The sequence below is a fragment of the Mytilinidion resinicola genome (genome assembly GCF_010093595.1).
Source record: "Mytilinidion resinicola strain CBS 304.34 unplaced genomic scaffold BDZ99scaffold_6, whole genome shotgun sequence".
Taxonomy (NCBI): Eukaryota; Fungi; Ascomycota; class Dothideomycetes; order Mytilinidiales; family Mytilinidiaceae; genus Mytilinidion; species Mytilinidion resinicola.
Genome location: NW_022985442.1, coordinates 15,973 through 40,549, shown reverse-complemented (window position 1 = coordinate 40,549; position 24,577 = coordinate 15,973). Strand labels below are relative to the sequence as shown.

The 24,577-nt window shown below is 42.5% G+C and overlaps 4 protein-coding genes across 4 annotated transcripts; 3 read left to right on the top strand and 1 right to left on the bottom strand.

Annotated features, from left to right (window-relative positions):
• Positions 1-10,898: 10,898 nt before the first annotated feature.
• BDZ99DRAFT_460819 (uncharacterized protein) lies at positions 10,899-11,518 on the bottom strand (the record flags this gene model as incomplete). Its single annotated transcript, XM_033719471.1, has 1 exon — positions 10,899-11,518. A coding segment is annotated over exon 1 (283 nt), but the record flags the coding sequence as incomplete, so codon positions are not given.
• A 2,969-nt stretch (positions 11,519-14,487) lies between these two features.
• On the top strand, positions 14,488-16,865 carry BDZ99DRAFT_507495 (uncharacterized protein; the record flags this gene model as incomplete). The annotated part of the gene is made up of 2 exons (XM_033724254.1): positions 14,488-14,565; positions 14,822-16,865. The coding sequence occupies 2 exons, from the start codon at positions 14,488-14,490 to the stop codon at positions 16,742-16,744; spliced, it is 2,001 nt and encodes a 666-aa protein (XP_033578991.1). The 3' UTR covers positions 16,745-16,865.
• Positions 16,866-17,480: 615 nt separating this feature from the next.
• BDZ99DRAFT_517897 (uncharacterized protein) lies at positions 17,481-18,368 on the top strand (the record flags this gene model as incomplete). Its single annotated transcript, XM_033725235.1, has 3 exons — positions 17,481-17,596; positions 17,653-18,039; positions 18,119-18,368. The coding sequence occupies 3 exons, from the start codon at positions 17,481-17,483 to the stop codon at positions 18,366-18,368; spliced, it is 753 nt and encodes a 250-aa protein (XP_033578990.1).
• Positions 18,369-18,631: 263 nt separating this feature from the next.
• Positions 18,632-20,402, top strand: BDZ99DRAFT_517896 (thiamine diphosphate-binding protein; the record flags this gene model as incomplete). The annotated part of the gene is made up of 3 exons (XM_033725234.1): positions 18,632-18,902; positions 19,283-19,543; positions 19,720-20,402. The coding sequence occupies 3 exons, from the start codon at positions 18,632-18,634 to the stop codon at positions 20,400-20,402; spliced, it is 1,215 nt and encodes a 404-aa protein (XP_033578989.1).
• Between the last annotated feature and the right edge of the window lie 4,175 nt (positions 20,403-24,577).

Sequence of the window (24,577 nt, the reverse complement as noted above, 5' to 3'; positions counted from 1 at the left end):
CCATCTCTCTAGCTATAGAGAGGTAGGGTAGGAGGTCTGTCTGGTGCAGGAACCATTGCGAAACGGCCTTATTTCCCTTATGGTCTTTGTACAGCTGCATATACGTTCTTATTCTGGCCTTAAAGAACATATCGCCTCTGCCGTTGCGGTGTTGTTCGCAGTGCATTACTACGTGCTTTGGAGACTGTGGTATATGCCCGCAGGGGCACGCGGGCGAAGGGTGATTGGGCACCCTTATGCGGTGCAGGTATGCGTTAAGCCCTATATGTTCTGTTCGTAGGAGCGTGATAATTAAGCTCTCTGCTTTTGTAAGCTTATAGTGTTTAGTTGCCTAATTCTTATTCTATTTTATATTAAGGGCCGGCGTAGGGGGGCCCCTTTATTTCTTCCTGTAGGCCTTTTATTTATTCCTCTACCTTTCCTTATATACTTTCTATATTACTTCTTATCTTAAAAGTTTATATAAGTTATCTAACTGCCTTTTATACCTTAGGGCTAGTGCTATAGCCTTAACCGCAAGCCTTTTTAGTATATTACGCCGGCTTAGCTTATATTTAGGCGTTTTCCTAGGCTTATAGTATCTTCTAATAGTATTTTTAATAGTGCGGCACGTGGTTTTAATATACTCTCTAGCCTGGCCTGCACGCGTGCAGTCCGTGTACGCCACTGTAAGTTCCTCTAGCTTAAGCCTTAGAGGGGGGCAAGAGGTTTTATATTTAAGCGTTTTAATATCTATTATTTTATACACCCCTGTAATAGTATAAAGGTAGTAGTTCTAGGCCGTTTTAAGTTATTTAATCTTTGCTTTACTAATTTATTCCTTTATACCTAGTATTAGAAACTAGGTAGTGCACCTATATATAAGGGCCGGCCTAATAACTGCTAAGTATATATACTATACTTTTTAGAAGCTTGCGCTCTATATTAATACTATTAGCTATATAAGGGCTTCTATTTATACTATAGCCTTTTCCTTTATAATATATATATACGGGCCCTATTTAAGTTTAGAATCTATCTAAACTTTAAGTATATAAAGCTCTATAATTAGGCCCTTTATAAAGCCCTAGATATTTACTATAGCCTTTATATTTACTATATTTAAACGGCGCCTTATAAAGTATATAAGGTAATATTTATCCGGGGCAAATACTATACTATACTTCTTCGCCCACTCTATTATTATAACCCGTAATACGAACAACCTAAGCGCAGAGGCACTTGCGGAGATAAGTAAGTAGATAAGACTAATTACGCAGAACTAGGTTACGGGACTAAAAGGGTTACGTGTAGAACGTATAGGGATCCTAGATTCCCCTATAAACTGCTAGTAGATAGGAACAATTTAAAAATAAGATATTATAAGAATAGGGTTATATAATAGCTTAAGAGGCTTAAGAAAGTAAGCTAGGCGAGCGCTTAAGGGGCTTAAGGCTGCAAGCTAGAAGAGTAGCTTAAGAAGCTTAAAGCTGCGAGCTATATAAGTAAGAGGTTTCTTAGAACAGAGCTTTTATATAAAGGGACGCTCCTTTATATAGATAGGAACCTTATATTTAACTTAAGACTTTAATATTACCTATTAGAAGTAATAACCCTGTTTTAGACCTTAATTAATTATTGCTTTACCTTTTAAAGACTATTACACCCCGATAATAACTTACCTATACCCTGCCTTAGTGTAAAACACTTAGAAGGTATAGAAAAGACAACCTATTATACTTTAAACACTGCTATATTAAAGGAGTTATATATAGATAATTAATTAAGATAGCCCTACTAACCCTTTTAGGTAGTATAACTACTAGACTAACCCTAACTATAACTAAGGTAGTAACACGTATACAGGCATTGCTTATATAAATATAAATACTAGAAGAAGCTAGCAATACTAAGAATAAAAAGATTATAGCCTTATAGGGAAATTTCTAAACTATCTAAAAAGAGCTTACTACTACTAGAATAGTTAGCTATAGAGGCTATAAAATAAATAAACCCGAAGAGTTTACTAGGGAGAGAGGAGCTTTATAAGTATTTATAACGCAGATAAGGCTATACCTACGCATAAACTAAAGCAACCTTAAATTTAAATTAAATAAGGTCTATATAGCAGCCACCTTCTTAAAAAAAGAAGTATTTAACTAGTTTAACCCGATGCTTATAAACTAGCTTAGCAATACTAATATAAACGATTGGAAACCAGAAACTAATATTATGTTTAGTAATTACGGATACTTTAAGTTAGCACTTTAGATAACCTTTGGAGACACCGATAAAAAACGGATAGTAGAATAGAAAATAGCAGTTCTAAAGCAGAAGGGCTTAACCAGCTGCTATACTTTAGAATTTATACAAATCGCGTCTAAGCTATTATAGGGAGATAAAGCTCTGCAAGCACAGTACTATAGAGGTTTTAAGGAAAATATTAAAAATAAAATTATATAAGGCGAAAGGCCTCTAATACTCTATAAACTTAAGGAAATAGTAATATAGATTAACAGTTAATAGTATAAATAACAACTAGAACAGGCAGATAAAAAAGAACTTTATTCTTACGCCTAACTAGCTAGACTAAAGCTAAAAGTAACTAACCGCAACTATAGAGATTGTATAGAAATTAATATTATAAAACAACGCAATAACTAAAGGGGTAAACTAATTACCGATAAAGAAAGGTAAAAAAGAAGGCGCAACAGCGCATACCTATTGTGCGGAGAATAGGAATACTTTATAAATAAGTGCTCCAGAAACACCTAAACAGCAGTAGTTATAATAAAGCTAAATATAGACCGCCACAATTCTATATTATAAACCGCGTGCTATAATAACAACTACTTTACCTATTAGTTAGATAAGCAGGTAATAGGGTACTATTTAATATAAAGGGTAAAGGGATATACTATTACTATAATAAGGAATAAAAAGTATAATAGCAACCCTATAGATAACTACTATATAGATATAGAAGTTAAGAGTATAGAAATTAACTACCTATTAAAAACGGATAAGGCGTTCTAGATAATTAAACCGCGATTAGAACCCTAAACTAATATACCTAAGCTATAGAATAACAGTAAAACCGAGTTACTAGACACGGAAGCACAGGTTAACAAAGTTATAGCCACGTACGAATAAAGCGCAAGAGAAATTCTCGCACGCCTTAATAAAGGACGAGAAGCGCAAAAGGCCGAAAATACTATAGCGGGCGCAGAGCTAAAGGAACTAGCTAGTTACTAATTTCTAAGAGCTATAGGAAGAGTTACCGGACAACTTATTAAAGAAAAAGGATAAAAAATAGCCGCAGCCGCAGGAATAACAACAATAACGCCAACCCTTAACGCAGAAACTCGCGCAAAATTAGATATATTTAAAGGCTTAAGCCGTAATATCTAGATAAAATAGAATAATAAATTACCTGTTAAGAATAGTAAGGAGTACTATAATAGTAATAAAGATTGTAAACTAGAAAAGTGGTCTAGCAACGGCGAATTTAGTATAGGGCCAGAGCGAGAACTGCTAGAGCTATACGGAAGATAAACCGAGATTAAAATCTATAGAGCTTTACACCCTATCGGTAAAATAGGTGTCTATAATAAGGAAAATAAACGGCTAGATAGAAACCACCCACTTTATAGACAGATATCTTAGGTATTATATATCGAAAACAAATACGATAAGTATATAGCACACAAGAAATATTAAGAATAGTACCTATATCGGATAAAATATTATATTATTACGCAACTAGTACTATTTAAGGAAACAGAGCACTATATTATAGGTAAAAAAGATAAACTTATAGAAGTAGATACTATAGTTACGGACTTTTAGTACCTAATAGAATATAGAAAAGGTAAAAACTAGTAAATATATTACTAGGACTTATATCTAGTATATTGCAAAATAAAATATACGAACTATTAGCTATAAGAATAGCTAAAAAACGAGCAGGCGCTTAAGTAATAGAACGGCTAAAGCAGCTAAGAATAAGGTCCTATAGAGCAGCTAAAGATAAAAAAACGCAAACTGCAACTATTGCCACTCTAGTAGGAAAAGCCTATATTATAAAGAAAGGAAGGAACCCGGTAATATAGCCTAACTCTATTCCTATTTAAAACTACAGACACGTAATCCTATCGGTTAAAATTAGTAGGAACCCGGCAAGAGTACTGCTAGATAGTAGCGCGCAGGGAAATTTTATATTCTATAACTTTATTAAGAGAAACTAAATCCCTTAGCAATAGAAAAACAGACCTTATAGACTATATATAGTAGATAGCACACCTATATAATATAGTAATAGGCAGGTAACTATAGAAACTTAACTAGGTGTTATATAGATTAAAAAATATAGAGAAACTATTAGTATAAATATAACTAATACAGCGAGATATAATATAATCTTAGGTATACTATAGCTAAAGCAGTATAACCTCTAAGTCGATTAGAAGTCTAGTAAAGTAAGGATTTAATTAGAAAGTAGACTAAAAGGCACCCTATACTAGGATAAGCCTAAGTAAAAATAAAATGTTAATATAGATACCTTAAAAGGCAAAAAAGCCTAAAAAGAAGATAGGGCAGCGAGCTAATAGTAGCCTAGACCCCTAAGCAGCCGGCAGCTAGCTAAGGTAGTAAAAGCACTAGTTATGCTAGAAAAATATAATAAATTTAAAGAAATCTTTATAGAAAAAGTTTAGAATATATTACTAAAGCACTAACCTTAGGATTACTATATTCCCCTAGTACTAGGCAAATAACTATAGTTTAGACTAATCTACTTACTAGCCTAGAGCGAGCTAGAAGTGCTAGAAGAATACCTAGAAAAGAACCTAAAGTAAGGATTTATTAGACCATTAGAATCGCCCGCAGGTTACCTTATAATATTTATCCTAAAGGTAAATAGTAAGCTACGCCTTTATATAGACTATAGATAACTAAATAAGATTATAATTAAAAACCGCTATTTATTACCTTTAATCTCCGAGCTTAAAAACTAACTATATAAGGCTAAGTACTTTATAAAGTTAGACCTACGCGAAGGGTACTATTTAATTCGGATAAAAGAAGGAGAAGAGTAGAAGACGGCTTTTAGAACTTAATACGGACACTTTAAGTATATAGTAATACTATTTAGGCTTACCAACGCGCTAGCAATATTTTAGGCAGTAGTTAACTTAGCGTTAAAAGGCTACCTAGATCGGTTTACAGTAGTATACCTTAATAATATCCTTATATACTTAGAAACGCTAAGTAAACATAAAATACACGTATAAAAGGTACTTAAAAAACTTAAAGAATATAATTTTATAGTAAACCCGGATAAGTGCGAGTTCTATAGGCAGAGAGTCGGATTCCTAGAATACGTTATTAGTCCAGAACAGATCGAGATAGAAGAAGGCAAGGTGTTCTCTATCTAAGAATAGCTAGAGCCCGCGAATTTAAAGGAACTATAGTTATTTCTAGGGTTAGCTAATTACTATAGGCAGTTTATTAAGGGTTACTTAAAAATTGTAGAGCTACTTATAGAACTTACTAGAAAAGATATTAAATATAGATAGACCCTAGAAGTATAGGGCGTATTTAATAGGTTAAAGGTATAGTTTACTTTAAAACTAGTATTAGCAATTTTTAACCTATAGAAACCAGTTACTATTAAGAGTAATATATTAGATAAGGCAGTAGGAGCAATACTTAACTAACTAGATAAATAAGGGAAACTGTATCCTATAGTGTTCTACTTATAAAAGCTAAGTATAGCTAAGCTAAACTATAATATCTATAATAAGAAACTGTTAGCTATAATAGAAGCATTTAAATAGTGGAAAGTTTACCTTAAAGGGGCAGTATATATAGTACAGGTGTATATAGACTATAAAAATCTAATATACTTTACTATAACTAAGGAGTTAAATAGGAGATAGAAAAGATGGTTAGAAAAGCTAGAAACTTTTAATTTTAAGATTATATACTAAAAGGGATCTAAAAATACTTATATAGATATACTTAGCAGAAGGCCGGACTATATAGAAGGAGCTAAGAAAACTAGGCAACCTATACTTAAGGAAACTAGTCCGGGAACCCTTAAATTTAACTATATATAAGCAGCAGTTATTTATAGGTCTAAGAATAATAAGTAGTATAAATAAATTAAGGCAGTATAGAAGGTAGATTAAAAAAGCCGGGATTTAGCGGGTTATAACTGGCAAAGCTTGCGCCTAGAACCTATAAACTAAAAGTATAGAGAAATCCAGGGCGGTATTATTACCTTATAGAATAAGATATTTATACCTAAGACCTTATAAAAAGAGCTTATTAAGGAATTCTATAGTATACTAGTGTATAGGCACTAGGGAGTGGAAAAAACACAGGAAAGAATTGCAAGAATATTCTACTTCCCTAGACTCCGGAAATTAACGGAGAAAATTGTATATAACTGCAAGTGTATAAAGAATAAATCGGTATAACACGCACTATATAGACTAATAAAAAGTCCCTCTATACCGGAAAAAGTATAGAAATCTATTATATAGAACTTTATAGTTAAGCTACTATAGTCTATTAAACCTATAACAGGTATAAAGTATAATATAATATTAGTAGTTACGGACTAACTAACTAAATATATATACTTTATCCCTTACTAAAAAGTATTAATAGCAGAGGATTTAGCCTACGCTTTTTTAAAGTATATTATTAGCAATTACAGGCTACCCTAGAAGATAATTTTAGACTAAAATAAGCTTTTTATATTAAAATTCTAGTAGACCCTTACTATATAACTAGGGATAAAGTATAAGCTTTCTATAGCGTTTTACCCTTAGACGGACGGGTAAACGGAAAGGCTTAATTAGACTTTAGAGCAGTACCTATAATACTATATTAACTATAGGCAGGATAATTAGGTATTACTACTACTAATAGCCCAGTTCGCCTATAATAGCGCATCTACAGAAATAATAAAGGTATCGCCCTTTTTTATAAACTATAGTTTTAATCTAGAGGCGTATTAAAAACCCTAACTTAACAGTATAAAAGCCTAAAGGGCACTGCTATTAGTTAAAAATATTAAGGAGCTATAAAGACAGCTTTTAATAGATATCTAATTCCTAATACTAAGGTTAGCAAGATATTATAATTAATACTGGAGTATTGCACTAACCTTTAAAGGGGGGGATAAAGTCTACCTACTCTATAAAAATATTAAAATAAAATAACTAAGTATAAAGTTAGACTATATTAAGATTAGACTATTTAAAATACAGAATATTATTAGCCTAGTAAACTATAAGCTTAGGCTACCTAATAGAATAAAAATACACCCGGTTTTCTATATATTGCTACTAGAACCCGCACTACTAAATACTAAGCTAGAAAATAATATAGAGGTCGATAATAATAATAAATATAAGGTCGAATAAATCCTAGATTCCTAATAGCACGGTTAGTAAAAGAAGTACCTAATTAAGTGGAAAGGATACAGCACCTCTAAAAATATATAGGAACCGGTTAAGAGTTTAGCAAACTATTAGGAACTCCTGCAGTAGTTTTACCGCTAGAATTCGGAACAGCCTAGAAAAACGGCAATAGTATACTATCTAGCTAGGAAAGATTAAAGGAACCTAGAGAAGGAATACCACTACTATATAATTAGAATATATAGTAATAGAATAGACAGCTAGCAGTACCCGGTATACCTAGAAAGAAAGAAGAATACCTAATAGTTCCTAAGGTAGAAGGCAAGCCTTCCTGCTTAGCACGCTCTTATTCTTTCTACTTAGCCTCTTTCTAATTATTTTTCTTAAGCTCTTCTAGAGTTTTAAAACTATAACGCATTATCTTTTTACTACGCTTGCGCAGTAACTTTTTTTAAGAATCCAGGTAATCTAGCTTTACTATAGCCGCTTTTAGAGTTGTGCAGGTTTCTAACTTTTTATAATAAAGTTTATCCTCTTTATAGGCTAGTTTCCGCCCTAGAAAGGTTAGCTAGGATATAGTTGCAGATAATAGTAGATTGCAATAGCTTATAGGCAGCTGCTAAAATGCCAGCAATATTACAGTTTAATTATTGCGCCTAAATATAAGCGGTATAATAATCTAAGTTAGATATAGAAACTATATATAATAAACCCCGAGATTTATACTAGGAACAAGGTATAACTTTTAAACTAGACGCGTTAATATAATTAGCAAGTATAAGATAGCTTTTTTATTTCTTAGCTTTTAAGGCGTTAGATATTATAAAAGAAGAAATAGAGAGGTATAATAACAGCCTAGCAGATAGGGCATCGCCAGCTACTTATCTAAAACCCCACCACGGAAATACTTTCGGGCCGAAAGCCTTAGAAGGGGGAGCGAGTGTTATAACCTATAATATAAACAACCCGAGCACAGAGGCACTTATAAAAATAAGTAAGTAGATAAAACTAATTACGCAGAACTAGGTTACGGGACTAAAAGGGTTATATATAGGATGTATAGGGATCCTAGATTCTCCTATAAACTACTAGTAAATAGGAATAATCTAAGAATAAAATATTATAAAAACAGGGTTATATAATAGCTTAAAAGGCTTAAGGAAGCGAGCTAGGCGAGCGCTTAAAAGGCTTAAGGCCGTAAGCTAGAAGAGTAGCTTAAGGAGCTTAAGGCTGCGAGCTATATAAGTAAAAGGTTTTTTAGGACGGAGCTTTTATATAAAGGGACGCTTTTTTATATAGATAGAAACCTTATATTTAACTTAAGACTTTAATATTACCTATTAGAAGTAATAACCCCGTCTTAGACCTTAATTAATTATTGCCTTACCTTTTAAAAACTATTACACCCCGATAATAACTTACCTATACCCTGCTTTAGTATAAAATACTTAGAAGGTATAGAAGAGACGACCCGTTATATCTATATACTATATATGCGCACTTTTAATTACCCTGTAGTTTTCTTCTATACTTCTACTAAATATAAGAATATTAGTATTATTTATATACCTATAGGCTGTTATATTGCCTTTTTATAGTGCCGGCAGGAGTATACTTATAAAGAATAAAAAAAGGATTAGTAAAAGTAAAAATCCTTATAGTATACCTATGTTAACTAGAATAGTTTTAGTAATATATCTTCTAATAGAAAGTTTTATAGTTCGGTTCTATAGGAATAATTCTATAAATTAGACTATTTATTCCGGTATATATTAAACCTATAGGTTATATATTATTCTCTTATAAAATACTCTATTAAAGGCCCCTAAAATATCTAGGCTAAAAAAAAAGGTAATAAGGTAAAAATTACCCTTCTATATAGTTTATATTTGCTCTATAAAAAGTTCTAGTGCTATCTGCGTAGATTATTCGGGCCTTACGCCTATTTAGCTTAGTAGGAGTATGCCTTTCTCCTTTACTATCTTAGATAGTTTTCGTGCTATAATGCGTTTAAGCAGCTTACCTACTATTTCCAGCAGCGCAATTAGCCTGTATAACTTTGCTGTGTTATAGGACGCTTTCTAAGGCTTATATAGTACTACAGTAATTAATTCTTTATACGGCCGTGGGTAGTACCCTATACACACGCACCTGGTGAAAAACCTGGCCAGCGTTAGTGCTAGCTGCGTTTCGCATTTCTTAAGGATTCTGTTAGTTATCTTTGTAATACCCGGGGCCTTGTCCGGGGCTATTCCTATTAGCGCGGAGAGGACGTCTTCCACTGTAACGTCTTGTAAGGACTTGTACGGCTCTAGGTATTAGTATCCTTTAATATCGGAGAGGTCTGCCTCCACAGGGGGTAGGAAGAACTATTCCGCAAGTATTTGGGCCTTGGTCTCGTTGTCTGTATAGAGCGTTGCATTGTTAGGCCGTAAAAAAGGGGGGAATTAAGGCGGTGGCCGTGGTTCCTTTCCAACAGTTCTGCCCTATTTGGCTAGCTTCTATACGCCTTTCGGATCCGACGTGATCTTATCTACTGCGCGGCGCCATGCTTTTATACTCTTTTTGCGTATAGCCCTCTTCTTTCTATTGCACTGTACTCTGTACAAAATCCAGTCCTCTACTGTTCTTAACGAGCGCTAGGTCCTATAGGCCCGCCTCGTCTCCCGCACTTCCTCGGTGCACTCTGTTGACCACGCAGGTGATGCTTATTTCAATAGCTTTGCGAGTGGTATGGTTTTGTCTATTGTGGCTTGTATGCACTTATATAGGCGGTGTGCAAACATATTAAGATCTTCCTCCGTCTCCTGCGGGTCGTTCCGAGTTTCTAGCTCGTCTAGCCGTATTGCTAGGTTCTCTCGTACTTCTTTCCATGCTACATCCTTCCACAGCTTACGCTGCGGGGGTTCGGCTGCCTTTAGTGGTGAGACATCGAACTCCGTGTATATAGGCCGGTGATCAGAGTCGCAGTTCCATTCCTCTCGTACCGTGGAGGAAATTATTCGTTCTGTTAGCCACCCTGTTGTGAACATAAGGTCAATTGTAGACCACAATGTTCCTCTTGCCCATATCTCTAGCCCTTCCTCCGTGGCTAGGTCCATGCCTGCTTCGCGCGTGCGGGTACAGATTGTATTGCATGCTGTCTACACTACAACAAGAGGGCGCGACCCCTCTCACACGCTTTCCAGCCTAGCTGGAGGACTCTTGCCTAAGCTCACCTCCTAACCCGGCCTCGAGGACTCGGGTGGACAAAGCCCTCCTCCTACGCCCCTGCACCAGTTTGCTCCTTAAGCCCATATCATCCTCCTCTCCTTGCCTGTTCATGGACCAACACGCGCATCCGTCCTCTCGGGCTGTACAGACAGTGTCTGCTGTCGCTGCCATTGCACACCTCGCCTCACAGCTGACGCTGCTTCGCGATACCTTGTAGAGTCTCCCCTTCACAAGGCCGACCGTGTCTTGCAGGAGTTGTTATCCATATACCCCTAGCCAGGCAGCATACTTCGACGTTTCCCTCCCACTAACCAAGATGGAGCATCCATCTTCCTCCTCCCATCTGCCTGCTATGCCCGTCCTCAAGTATATCCAGCTGCTGCCCCAGCACTCGTGTCCACCCTGCGTGTCGTGTTGTAGCCGGGTCGGTCAGGCGTCGTCGCCTCGCAGCGCGTCATCGGGATTGCATCTGCTTGGAAATCATCCGGTCTGTCGTCCTTCCTCCCTCTGCCTGTCCGGCGGACGGCTCCATTACCCCCACCATGCTGGCTGTGACCATCTCCCTTCAGGAGCTTTGGGCTTCCTCGCGTGCCGATGGGCGCCTACAGGCATTGTCGATGGCTGCGAGCACCACGCTGTTTAAGGTCCTCCACTTGACCGCCATGAGAATGCTGTCTCCTAGGCAAAGGCTGCGAGCACCACGCTGTTTGAGGTCCTCCAATTGACCGCCAATGACTTTGGTGACGCTGTAGGCACTGTAGACACCATCAGTTAACGAGAGCTTCGATAGAGGGGAGGGTGAAAACTCTGCATCGCCACCCCAGAGGTGTCCTATCGTACGCCTAGGCATCGGCTCCACGTTCGGCTTGCTTCCTACACAAGTAGACATACGTCGGATGGTTTTCATACCCATTTTGATGGTTGTTCCTCTGTTCTGGTGATGCGGTCCGTTGTTGTCGTTGTCCGGTGGAGGGCCTTCGAACGGCCACAACGCCATCACCAGCTCCATCGTGCCTCAAGCATCTGCTCTGCTCACTACAATGTAGGAGCAGGTTCGTAGCACCGCCTCGTACAGGCTGCTTGTCGGGCTTGCGGTGCCTATAAGGTTTCTATTTATGTAAAGGAGCGTCCTTATATATAAAAGTCCCGTTCTAAGAAACCTATATACTTATCGTGCTCGTCCGCGAGCCGGGTGAGTCCGTCCTCTTCCCGCTCTTCTGCAAGCTCAGCGAGCCAGCTCGCTCCTGCTCGCTGCGAGCCTCTCAAGCCGACACGTAACCTCTCTGTCTCGTAATATCCTATCCTTAGATTATTCCTATCCACCAGCAGTCCGTGGGGGAATCTAAGATCCCTATGCGTCCTACACATAACCCCTAGGGTTCTGTAACTTAGTCCTGTGTAATTAGTCTTATCTACTTACTTATCTCTATAAGTGCCTCTGCGCTCGGGTGGTTTATATTACGGGTTATAACACTATTCTTCTTTATAAATATTAGTATACCCTTTTTTATACTAGATTTATCTACTTTACTATTTCTATACCCTGCTTTCTATAGAACTCTTCCTTCTATAAAAACTATATAAGGATTTTTAGCTAGCGTTAACTATAATAAGCTAGCCCTAGATAAAAATAAGGGAGTTACTAAAAACCTTACTAAGTTCCTAGTTGCGTTAAAGGCTACTATAGATAACTATACCTGTAATACTACTATTTAGCTTACTGTAAGAGGAGAGTGCACAGCAGGGAGCTCGATAATAGAATTGTCACGGCTTAAACGGTGAAGCTTGCTGCACAGCGTATCACGTGATGTTAGGACCCGGCGAGAGGCCTTGTTGCAAGGGCCTATGCGAGCCTTGGCAGGAGTATACCTGCCGACCGCCGCCCTGCCTCCTTGTAGCTCCTTGAGCTACGTCTTGTTATTTAACCCGCCTGCCTGCCGTGCATTTCAGAACACGTAGTGAATTCAGTTATTACTTCTACCTACTTGCCCGAGCTAGCTAGGGCAATCCTGCCGCCCGAGACCGTGACAAGAATGGGTAGTATTCGTATATTAGGAAACGAATCCTTAAGGAGTCGTGGTGCATGGCCTGGGGCTATATACTGTAGGTGCTCCGGTCACCTCACACTTACGCTAAAAGAAAAACTAAAATCTAAGCAAAAAATAGGTAACTTTAACCGCCTTAAGGTACTTATAAGCTAGTATTAAAATACTAGAGCCGATAAAACTTGCTCGCTAGTTTACTATTACTATACCCGATCTATAGGATCCTATCTAGGCCTAAAAACGGCTAATCTTACCTATATCTATCTATTTAACCGGCTGCACTACATCTATAAGAACCGCGAAACCTTTAGTTTTCTTTGTATTGGTCCGCAGCATGTCTGGTTCCGAAAGGAGGCACGCCCGCCTGTGCCATATAACGAACTAGGGGCATACCATTTCTTCCACAACGGCGCAATTGTCCGAGGCACTGGTTTCCAGCTGAATATTAATGCGCTGCTGACTAGGCTGATCCGGAAACCCGAGCTTGCTGCGTGGCAGAAGGACGACAGCCTCTCCGGTCCATCTCCCCTCCTTCTGGCCTCCCTTTGGCTTCGGTGCTGCACAAATTGCTGCGAATGGCAGGTTGCAAGGTGGGGAGGCATAGACCTGTGTACTTCCGGCCTACTGCAATAGGCGGCTTGTTCTCTTTCTATTTCCTACTTCTATATTCCTGCTTCTTACTCTAGATACTTCTTCTATGGCTAGCGGTCTACCTCAGCGCAAAAGAATGTCGTCATGGGTCGACTCCTGGGTGGGGAGGTATGTGGTGAGGTAGACCGGTGCTGGTATGCGGGTGGCACGTGACAGGCAACTGGGCCCCCTTCTCAACAATGGCAGCTCGCTCCTCAAGGACACCACCTTCTTCCTCTCGAGATTCTTGTTTTCAGCCTGCCTTTGGCAGCGCATCGGGCCACGGCCTCTGCCTAGAATAATACGATTGAACTTCACCTTTCCCCATCCTCTTCCTCCTCGGTGACGCATAATACTCCCTCCTGTGACTATCCCAACCTACATCACCACAGTATTATCGAGATTATTAACAGAGGCCTAAAAGGCAGGAGGCGTAATAAGTGGATTAGTGCGATACAAGTGCGACTGCCTTTAAATGCGACGAATTAGTTAAACCTAAAGGGCTAGCATAAGATTTCTCAGGCGTTATAGTACGCCGTTGAAGACTATTGGGCGTGTTAAGTGAGGCGGGGTAACCTAGTTGTCTTCCGCTTCAGCGAGAAGATGTTTCGGGCGATGGATAGATGCTCTCCAAGGCTGGTAGAAATAGATTGAAAGGTTTCCGATTCGCGGTCCCGGGCATGATGAAGGTTGGGAGGTGGCGATAGGGCACTGCACCCAAATTTCTTCCTGCTACACGGCCTATTAGTTACTTTTGCAATAAACTGATGCATGATGAGTCGAAACCAGGCGATGACCTTGAGGACCCCGGGGATCCTGCCAACAATGCTGGCTGGCGGAGACGGTAGGAGGCATAAAGGTAGGGGCAGGGGGGCCATGCAAAACTAAGCTTTCCCGCCCAGAGGCTAAGAAATTAGCCGAAGCTTGGAAAACTAACACTAAACCTGTTCAGAAACTCACGCTTTATGACGCATTACCTTTCACACCATGGCTCGGAAATATTTAAACTTTCTCTTTACTGACTGTGTAACAGCTGGAAGTCTCGAGGCGTCTTTGCGTCGAGAATCTCCTTACTTTTGTTCTTGTCGATGTCGAGCTGCAGCCCCGAGGAAGATGGGTGGGGGAGTTGGGTCTTGAGTGGCCAAGCTTTCCTGCCCAGAGGCCAAGAGATGCAGCATTCGCTGGGCATGGCTATATTTATCGCCATGCTTGGATCTGCATTGTTCACGTACGCGAGCTTGAGCAGCTTCAAATGGAAATCCAAGGTATGCTATCCGTCGGAATCGCCTGCTACGGCCAAGCTTGAACACGCCGCCAATTTCCTTGCTTGCGGGCACCCCGCGATGACATCAGGCAGAGCTGCCACACAAAGGTAGCTGAAATCCACATTGTATGTACCGCCCTGTTTCCTCACCACATGCCCTCAATGCAAATCTGTCTCCTTCCTTTTGGACATCGCCGAAAACAATTATTATCCACACTATACTCTACCAGCTTTCACCACCAACGATGAAGCCCCAGATCACGCCGACAGTGGTGAAGCACTGCCAAGCCGACGAGACAGTGAGTTCGTTGCTTGCGCAAAACCCCTCGCTGAGTCCAGAGGAAGCCTCAATCAAATTGTTTGGCAAGAAGGAGAAGACTGGGCAGCCATCCAGCGAGGCCGACCACGAACTGAGCCCCGCATCGGCCCAAGACCTTAAGCAAGCCCTCAGTTGTGGGAGATGGGGACCGACACAACCTGGGGAGCTGTTTCTTCGTGTGTACCATGACGTTCTATGCTGCCTGGATGCTGATCCGTTGAGCGGCGTGGTGTCGCCAGCACTCATTGGCACGCATGGCTCCATACCGCTGAGCGTCATCGCACCCCTAGTCGACTTGGTCCGACACATGTCAAATGTCATCGTGAGAGCGAGGAGAGAGGTTCTTTTCGCGTCATGTTCTTGGTCGCCATCGGATGCCGTAGACCTCATTAGCGATGCACTCAAAGAGTTGTCTCGAAGAGCAGGGGTCAGAGGCGACCGAGTTGTCGTGAAGATCATTTTCGACAAGGCTGGCGTAAAGCAATTCGTCAACAACCACCAGAAGGTCCCGGTAGAGGTCTATTCTGGAGAGAAGATAAATCTTCCGCACCCAGATGAGATTCCGAACCTGGACCTCGAAGTCTCCAGTCTACATGTGCCTCTTCTCGGCACTCTTCACGCAAAATTCATGGTGGTCGACAGAGAAATCGGCATCGTCGAGAGCAACAATATGGAGAATAATGCCAACGTGGAGATGATGACGCATTTGGAGGGACCAGTTGTTGATTCGCTCTACGACTCCTTCCTAGTCACCTGGCACGATGCACTGGATCCACCCTTGCCAACCCACAATTCCCCAGCAGCCTTGGGCGGATTCAGTACATGGAATGAGCCTTCCTTCCAGAGACTGTTTGCCTCGAATGATCAACATGTGCACCCCGACCAGGCTGATGCACGTGAGCAACAAGCAATCGTACAGGACGGCAACGAAGCGAAGAAGCATCTGGCGCCGCACAATCCTGGCGACCCCCATTACGATGACACCATAGCAGCAGAGATCGCTCGAGTACAGGCCATGTACTCTCCTAGGCCCGGTGAAAGTCGTGTCTCGGCCATCAACAGACATCTAAATGACACGAGCAAGAGCAACGCTGAACCTACCGGCCCAGAACCAGAGCCTGGAACCGAGTTCACCCCTTACATTGCTCATCCGAAAGAAGACATACCAATGGCACTAGTCCCACGGCGACCTCACGGCTCACCAAACAACGCCGATGCCTTTGTTCCACAGAACGAAGCATTCCTCTCGTGCATCCGCAACGCCAAGCAGTCAATCTTCATCCAAACACCCAATCTCAATTCCCACCATCTTCTTCCCGCTCTCGCTGCGGCAGTCAGACGTGGCGTTGACATCACATACTACGTCTGCCTCGGTTACAACGACGCCGGCGAGATGATGCCAGGTCAAGGTGGCATAAATGAAGCCTTCGCCGCAAAGCTGTACAAGGAACTGTCCTTGCAAGAGCGCACTCTGTTGCACGTCCACTGGTATACCGCCAAAGACCAGTCGAAACCAATACACCACCAATTCAGTCAGCGAGCTTGCCACGTCAAACTCCTCATTGCCGACAGTCGCGTCGGCATTCAAGGCTCCGGCAACCAAGACACGCAGAGTTGGTATCACTCACAGGAGATCAATGTCATGATTGACTCGGAAGCAACATGCAGGAAGTGGCGTGAGGGGATCGAGCGGAATCAGAATACCCTAACATATGGGAGAGGAAGTCCGGAAGACGGAGTGTGGCGAGATGATCAAGGGCATGAGGCAGAAGGAGCGACGAAGCCGTCAGCGCCGCCTGTGAGCTGGGTCAAGGGCGCTGTTGGCATGGCGAAGAAGCTGCAGGCAAAGGGCGGTTTCTGAAGGCTGGATCGGTATTCTCTGGTGTTAGGGTTAGGCCAGCCGGCGTCTATTTCGGACTTTGTTATCTCCAATCTCTTTATAGTCTAGATTGCTTTGGCAATCCACGCAATAATGATGTCGCATGCACAACGTCTGTTGCCTCGAAAGGTTCTCTGCAAGCGTACTATTTGAAATCACGGATGCAGTGGCCCTTGTATCTCTGTGCTCCTGGCACGGTCTCATATGTACCGTGGCATACGCTGGCTTCGTTGAAGTACTTAAGAGACCACTGTTTGAAGATATAGGAAACAAAGTGATCGACGCAACTCAATCGTCGGCGGCGGGCCTGAAAGCGAACGGAAAGGACCTGACATTTTCCACGGCGAGTCTGCCCCATCCATGGACTTTGAGGACACACTTTCTGGCTTGTCTGGCAAAGAAGTCTTTCCTCAACTTTGGGATCTCTCAACTCGTACCGCTATCAAAAACGCCGCTTTGGGGACTCAAGGCTCGGTGATGGGTCTGAAGGCTCGATGATTGCCAGAGTCAAAGGCACTAGGAATGTTACCTTGGAGAGCGCAACAGAAAGACGGGACCACGACTTCTGACACTCATTCACGTGCCATTTTACTCGTTGGAGACCTTCGCCTGGAGATGCGGAGTACAGACTCCGAGGTCGTGCGTCATCCTTCGGAGCGGGGCCGGCACCTAATGTTGTCCGTATTCTATCGAGAACACCAACAACGTCCTATGTCTCATGCCCAAAGAATGCCGCCAAAACTACCAGCTTGTGATCCGTGTAGATCTCGGAAGCTTGCTTGTGATCATGTGCAGCCGCATTGTTTACGATGCAGAGACGGAAACACGACAGCTGTTTGCACATACCGGTCATGACCATTCAAAAAGAGGAGTATATCCAACAATGTCAGTGAGCCACCACAACAACGCAACTTTGATAGTCCGAGCACACCTGTATCTCTCGGCGTGCTCCTGAAGAGACCTCGTCAATATCCCAGTCCAGGCTACCTCGGCTCGTCCAGCCATACCACCTTTTTCGACCACCTCTCATCTGGCAACAGCCCAAGCAGCGACGTCGATGGCCATCGCCAGGACAAGGACAGGGAGAAAACCCGGCACAAGTTCCGTCTAAGCGTGGTAAACGACGAGAAGATTGCTTATGGCGCAGCGCTGATCAGACAAGCTCGTCTTTCCGCCAAAGCCTCGTCGTGGGTCTTGCTGGTCGAAGCATGGACTGCCAAAGGAGTGAACCTCCCTCTTACCAACTCATTTACTATGCAATGCGCTCAAACCGCTCAGTGCATAGTCAAAAAACTAGGCCCTAGGGATGAAAATATCGTAGCTTTGTAAAAAAAAGCTGTTCCTTCACTCCTGTAGCTCGCTGACCACGGGTATTGATTCCACGTTGAAAGATTTCTGTGCTACATTCTGCGAGAACAATGCACGATGGGAGGCCATGAGACTGTTCTTCACTGCTGTCTCTCGAGCCACCATTGACCTACCATGCTTCGATGTCTTCTACGATACTGACCTGGAGCGGCGCTACCTGCAAAGACTCGCTATGCAATATTCGGATTCTTGCCTGGATCTAGCTCTCTCCCTCGAAGGGGCGTTGTCGGCCCATTAGGGCAACCGGAGTGATCTTAGGGCAGCCGGAGTGATCCCACGACTAGCGCCACCAGTATCAGACTGTTCACACCGACGCCGAGAATACTTTTTCTAGTTTGGCTTGAGCTTTCCGTATTACCTTGAGGGTATAAGTCCATGGCATAACTGCATGGCATGCCGAAGACTCCAGCCTTAAAAGCCATCTACTTCTCTCTTCTACGAATTTCAATTCCTTAATTCCTTGTTCTTAGGTCTACAATTTTGGTCCCTGCGACCGACACGATGGCGACCGTTCTCCTTGCCGAATACCTCTTTACACGCCTTCGCCAGCTGGGCGTTGGCTCCGTCCATGGGGATCCGGGCGACTACAACCTCGATTTACTCGACTACGTTGCGCCAGCTGGGCTGTGCTGGGTGGGCAATGTTAATGAGCTGAATGCTGGGTATGCTGCGGACGGCTTTGCGCGTATCAAAGGCATAGGGGCTTTGATTACCACGTTTGGGGTTGGTGAGCTCTCTGCGATCAACGCCATTGCGGGAGCGTATGCTGAGCGTGCGCCTGTTATTCATATCGTCGGTTACCCCAGGTCGGGCCACCCAGGATGCAAGGCTCTCTGTTCACCACACATTCAACGATGGGGACTACCACCGCTTCGGTCAGATGCACGCTCATGTCACCGCAGCGCAGACCAGCTTGAGAGACCCTTCGACAAGCCCTGAGCAAATCGACCATGTTCTGACGCAATGCCTGCTGCATAGTCGATCTGTGTACATTGAGATTCCGGTGGACCTAGTGTCAACCCCTGTCCACGCAGCTGGGCTTCGATAACCGATTACCATACCAAATGCGTCGCCAAATCCAACCTTGGACAAAGCGTTGACAAAAGTGCTGGACATGATCTACACTGCGTAAACATCTCATCATCCTCGCAGATGGCGAAAGCAGAGCTCTTGGTATCGTTGAAGATGTGCAGGCCCTTATCAAGTCTACAAATTGGCCCTCCCGGATGACACCTTACGGCAAAGGTCTTTTCGATGAGACTTTGTCAAACTTCCACGGCGTCTACAAAGGAAAAATTGATGACCCAGCGCCTCAAGAACTTTTCGATCAGGCGGATCTGATTATGTGTTTGGGGCCGCATTGGAGCTCTAGCAACACCTACGAGTATTCCACTATACCCAAAGCCGATGCCAGTGTATGTTCATGGACACGGAGATCAGAATAGGTCGCCAGATTTTGCGAGACATTCCAACTAGGCTCGCGGTTCTTCAGCTCCTGCAGAAGCTTGATCTCTCGAAAATTCAACGTTAACACTCCGTCCACCAAGACGACCTTCTCGGCCACCACCGCGGCCTTCTGACATTCTCAGATGTTGCTCCACGGGAACCTATCACCCACGATAAGCTCTGGCGCATTTTCTCAGAATACCTCCTACCGGACGACATTATCCTTGAGGGAACTGGCACTGCAGGCCACGGCATTCGGGAACTGCTGCTTCCGCCTCTTACTCGACTCTTCGGACCTGCCACCTGGCTCTCAATCGAGTACATGCTTCCTGCGGCACAAGGTGCAGCACTGGCACAGCGAGAGCTGCAGCAAGAACGCAGCCGTGATAATGTGCTCAAGCAGGAGACCAAGAGCGGCCGCACCATTCTGTTCATTGGCGATGACAGCTTCCAGATGACAGCACAAGAGCTATCCACGATAATCCGCCACGATCTCAATGTAGTCGTGTTCCTCATCAACAACAATGGCTATACGATCGAGCGGTGCATACATGGACTGCACGAGCGGTACAATGCTATTGCGCGCTGGCGTTATCTACGCGCGCCCAGCTTCTTTGGAGTTGAGGACGATGCTTTCACTACGTCGGTGGGAACTTGGGAAGAGCTTGACGAGGCTTTGAACGATGAGAGGCTGATGGATGGCAAAGGTTTGAGGATGGTGGAGCTGTGCCTAGATCGTGAGGATGTTCCGAGGGGACCCTTGGTTGCATGTCTTGAGCGAGAGAGACGGCAGATCGAGGGCGTCATGCCACGGAGAGGGATTTAGGAGTGCAACTAAAGGATTTTGGTGTATTAGACTGTGGACTTGTTTGTCATGTTCTATATCCTTCGCGTCTCTGCCCAAGGCTCGTAATATAGACTTGCAAGTCAAATCAGTCCAGCTGCAATTCCAACCAACCTCAACACGCGCTCAGACACGGTCATCCAACCGTCACTTCACCCACTGGTCCTGCGCTGGGGCGTGCGCGTCACCATCTCAAAGCTCGACTCCATCCGCACCCGTCCCTCCGAATCCCTTAAAAGTCCGCCAAAATTACTTTAGGCCTAGTCAAATGGAAAGCTAAAAGTCTTAGGTAGAAATCTCGGCTGAGGTGGCCACAGAGACGGACGGGAACGGGGACTGGGACGACAATCTTAGGCCCAACCATCCGGCTCGCTATATTCTTCTATAGTGTTCCGTCGACTTCGGGCTTCTTCGGTACATCATAATATTGACGAGTTTGGTTGGAAGGGAAGTATAACCTAGGGTGGGAGAAAATAAAGATGTTGGAGCAGTTTATGCAGCAAGCGAAGACATCGCAGCAGTTTGTGGAGGAGGGGAAGGGTCAGTTCAAACCGTTATCTTGATTTAGAAGTCAGAGATCGAGTTCGGGTATCTATAGATGATACTTCCGCACATTTCTGTCCGGGCTCCCCTTTGTACAAGTTTGTCTATTGGTAGGCTTCTTCGGAAGTAAGTAGTGAATTCTGACCACGTGACTCAGCACTAATTCTCAACTTTGGAACGCCACGAATGCTTCTCCCTCAATCAGCGTGCGATGCGGTTGCCATAGCAGCAGAATGGTATCCGCTCACAGTCTCCAGGGAGGCCAAGCCGGTCTCCACAAGCGTGGTATCTGCGAACTTATACCATACCATTTTTGGTCATCCAATTGGGCAATCAATCATTCTACGCTCGAGTGTTGAGTTTGTATGACGTGATGGTAGGCTCGTTAATCTCGCGGCAAACGCTCGTATTAAGAGGAAGACAACATCGCCACGGTGTTGTTCGTAAGAATAGGCGCAGTGCACAGCCGCGGCTGTGCAGAAGATCGTCAGAGTGGGAAAGTTGTACAAACGGCGACCGAGAGAGCCGTGATAGTGGGGAGGATCGTGAGAACGGCAGAATCCAACGAGCGGGAGGATCGCGCCCACGGGAGGAACAGAGAAGCAAAGATTCGGAGAAGACTGTGGGAAAGGAGTATGAAGGCAAGAAATAGCCCAGGGAATTGATGTCCCTATTTAGCAAAGGTGTTCAGCCTTGCCCAGCCTCTACGCAGGTAGACTTGCTTTTTCAAGCAGCCATTTTGGGCGCCAGGAATCAGATGGCTGCGGTAGAAGGGTGCTTGGAACATGTCGATGATTAGAAGTGCTGGACATGCGGGGCATTTGAAAGGCTTCTAGTTGGTATAGATTCAACGGGACAGGATGTATTCCAGTAGATAACGCAAGGCTCTCGATCGAGGTAAAAGAGGGGTGCCAAGGGTGCTGCCACCATACCAGTGTAGCTGACTAAGTATTCTACGCGTCGCTTTCGATTCTCTAAAGGTCCACCTGTCCCGGTAGAAACACCATCATCCATCACCACTTCTATCTCGAGTTCCCGACATCCAGAACTCGGACGGGAAAGTTCCGGTATACCATGGACGTCCGGAACCGTTCGGGGCAGGCCGATTCGACCGGCCGATATGTTACGTGCTCGCGTGCTCGCTCGCCTATATTATGAAAATCACAAAATCAACATGGCCACGTCAGTAGCGGCCCATACAAAAATCAACAACTCCACCAATAATTGTCGCAATTACAATCTGACGCAATGAATCGATAGCTACGTGTACGCGCATTACAGCCAGCGCGTTTTGGTCGGTTAGATGCAAGAACGCGTTGTCAATCGGCAGCGGGGAACCGCGCCCTTGACGCGGTCGTGTAGGTGTATTTATCATAGAAAAGGTCATCAATTTCATCAATTTCAACATCAAACAGCTCCTCTCTCTCCTATCTTCATTTTCTATCTATTCTCTACGTTCGCAATGTCCAATCTATCATCAGACGATGAAGGAAGCCCTCTTCCTTCATACGAATCCTTGATCAAAAGGCCTCCTCCACCACCTCGTGCATGTCACGCTAGCGCTACAAGCAGGAGTTCAAGGGCTCAAAAAGGAGCGTTGATTAAGTGCTAGGTACAATACTACGTGGAGAATCAAGACATTGTGTAAAGAACAGGAAATGAAGAGCGCCGGCGAAGAAGATATACCGGCGGGACGTGCGTATGGCGCGAGCTCACGAGCTCCGTGCGAGATCAGGTGACGAAGCCACGTAATAGGCGAATTGTGGTGGGTAAGGTGTTGCGGGTAGTTACCGTAACAGTACCCCCCCCCTAAACCTAAGTCTCTTAGGCGTTAACGTTATATTATACGGATGTATTAGGTGGTTCAGGTATATTAGGGTGCCGGCAGTAATAATTGGCGGCAGCCGTTGTATCCTTAAGTTCTAAGGCAGGCTCCCAGGATAACTTATTATAGCCAGTCTATTTAACAAGGTATTTGTGTTGCTTTCGGCGTCGGTTAAAGCGGAGGTCTTTAATGCGGTTAACGTAGTACTCCGGTTTGCTATTAATCTCAACAGGTTTAGAAGGAGAGTTTTCTTGGCCAGGAAGGTAATCCGAGGACGGGGCGGCAGGCCGTAGGAGAGAGACGTAAAAGACAGGGTGGATCTTTATTATATTAGGTAGGCCCAATTAATAGGCGTATAGTAAAACCACTTGCGTAATTAGAAACTTTCCGAGGTTCTTCTAGTTAAGCTTTTTAGACTTTCGTTTTATATAGATGTTCCGGGCGTCTAGCTAAACTTTATTGCCAACGCGGTAGAATAGTGCACCGGTGCGTCGACGGTTAGTAAACTCTTTTTATATCGCCTGTGCCTAAGTTATCTCTTTACGGATAAACTATTTAATATTGGTTATCTTATTAATTATTTAATTAGCCTTACGGGCTTACAGTATTTAGTAAGCAGGGCGCTGTATTTCTATAGGGGGTTTAAAACCTATTTAAGGGTTTTATTCTGTAACAGCGATAAATAGTATTACTATAGTTAATTTAGATTTTATATTATTTACTTTAAATTAAGCTAATAGCAGCTAGGTTACCTAGTTATCTTGCTAGTAGTTTATATAAGTATAGAGGACTTATTCTAATATAGAATTAGCTTTTTCCGTCTAGCTATCTATTTTAGAGTAAAAGGCTAATAATAGTTAGGCTTTAATTTATAGTTATCTATATAGTTTATTCTAAAATACGGAAATAAACTATAATTTTTAATTAGAGACGTATATATTAGGAAGGCTGTAATATACCTAAACGTGCTAGTAGAATAGGTTAGCAGTAGCTTAAGCTATAATTATCTTATAAGGAATAATATATTAGTACTTACTTAGGCGATCTACTATAATTATAATATTAGTATAGCCTTTAGATTTAGGTAGATTTATAATAAAATTAACGGAGATATCTTACTAGTAATATAGCAGAACCGGTAGTAGCTTTAGAAAGCTGTTATATTTTTCTCTTAAAGCCTTTATATAGTAATAGGTGTAATAATAGGCTATAAATTAATAAATTATCTTAAATATCTAGGGCTAGTAATATTTTCTCTAGAAAATTTTAAAGGTTTTTCTGCAGCCTAGATAGCCGCCTACAGGTAAATTATATATATATTAGAAAAGCTTAATCTTTAATTTATTATAGTTAGGAATTATAAGGTAATTATAGTAGAATAGTTTACTATTATAGACTTTATATTTGCTTAGGGTAATCTTTTTTAAATATTAGGTTCTAGATTATATTAGTTCTAGGACTTTTTATATAAATTTATTATTAGGGTATTCTTTCTTAATAATTTCTTAAATTATATAATCGGTTTCTATAAAGTTTAATTTAGTAAATAACTTAGGGTATAATAGAGTCTAATTTCGGGCGGCTTAGGCTTCTTCCTGCGCAGATATATCCTATATATAGCAAGTTAGAATATCCGGCTTCTTTCTAAACTTACCGGGTTAGTATATAATTATAAAGTTAAAATAAAATAGGTATTCTACCTAGCAGGCCTATTAGTAGCTAAGCTATTTTATAGTAGTAAAGTACTGCAGGTTTTTATAGTTACTAAAAACCTAGATTAGAAGTATAG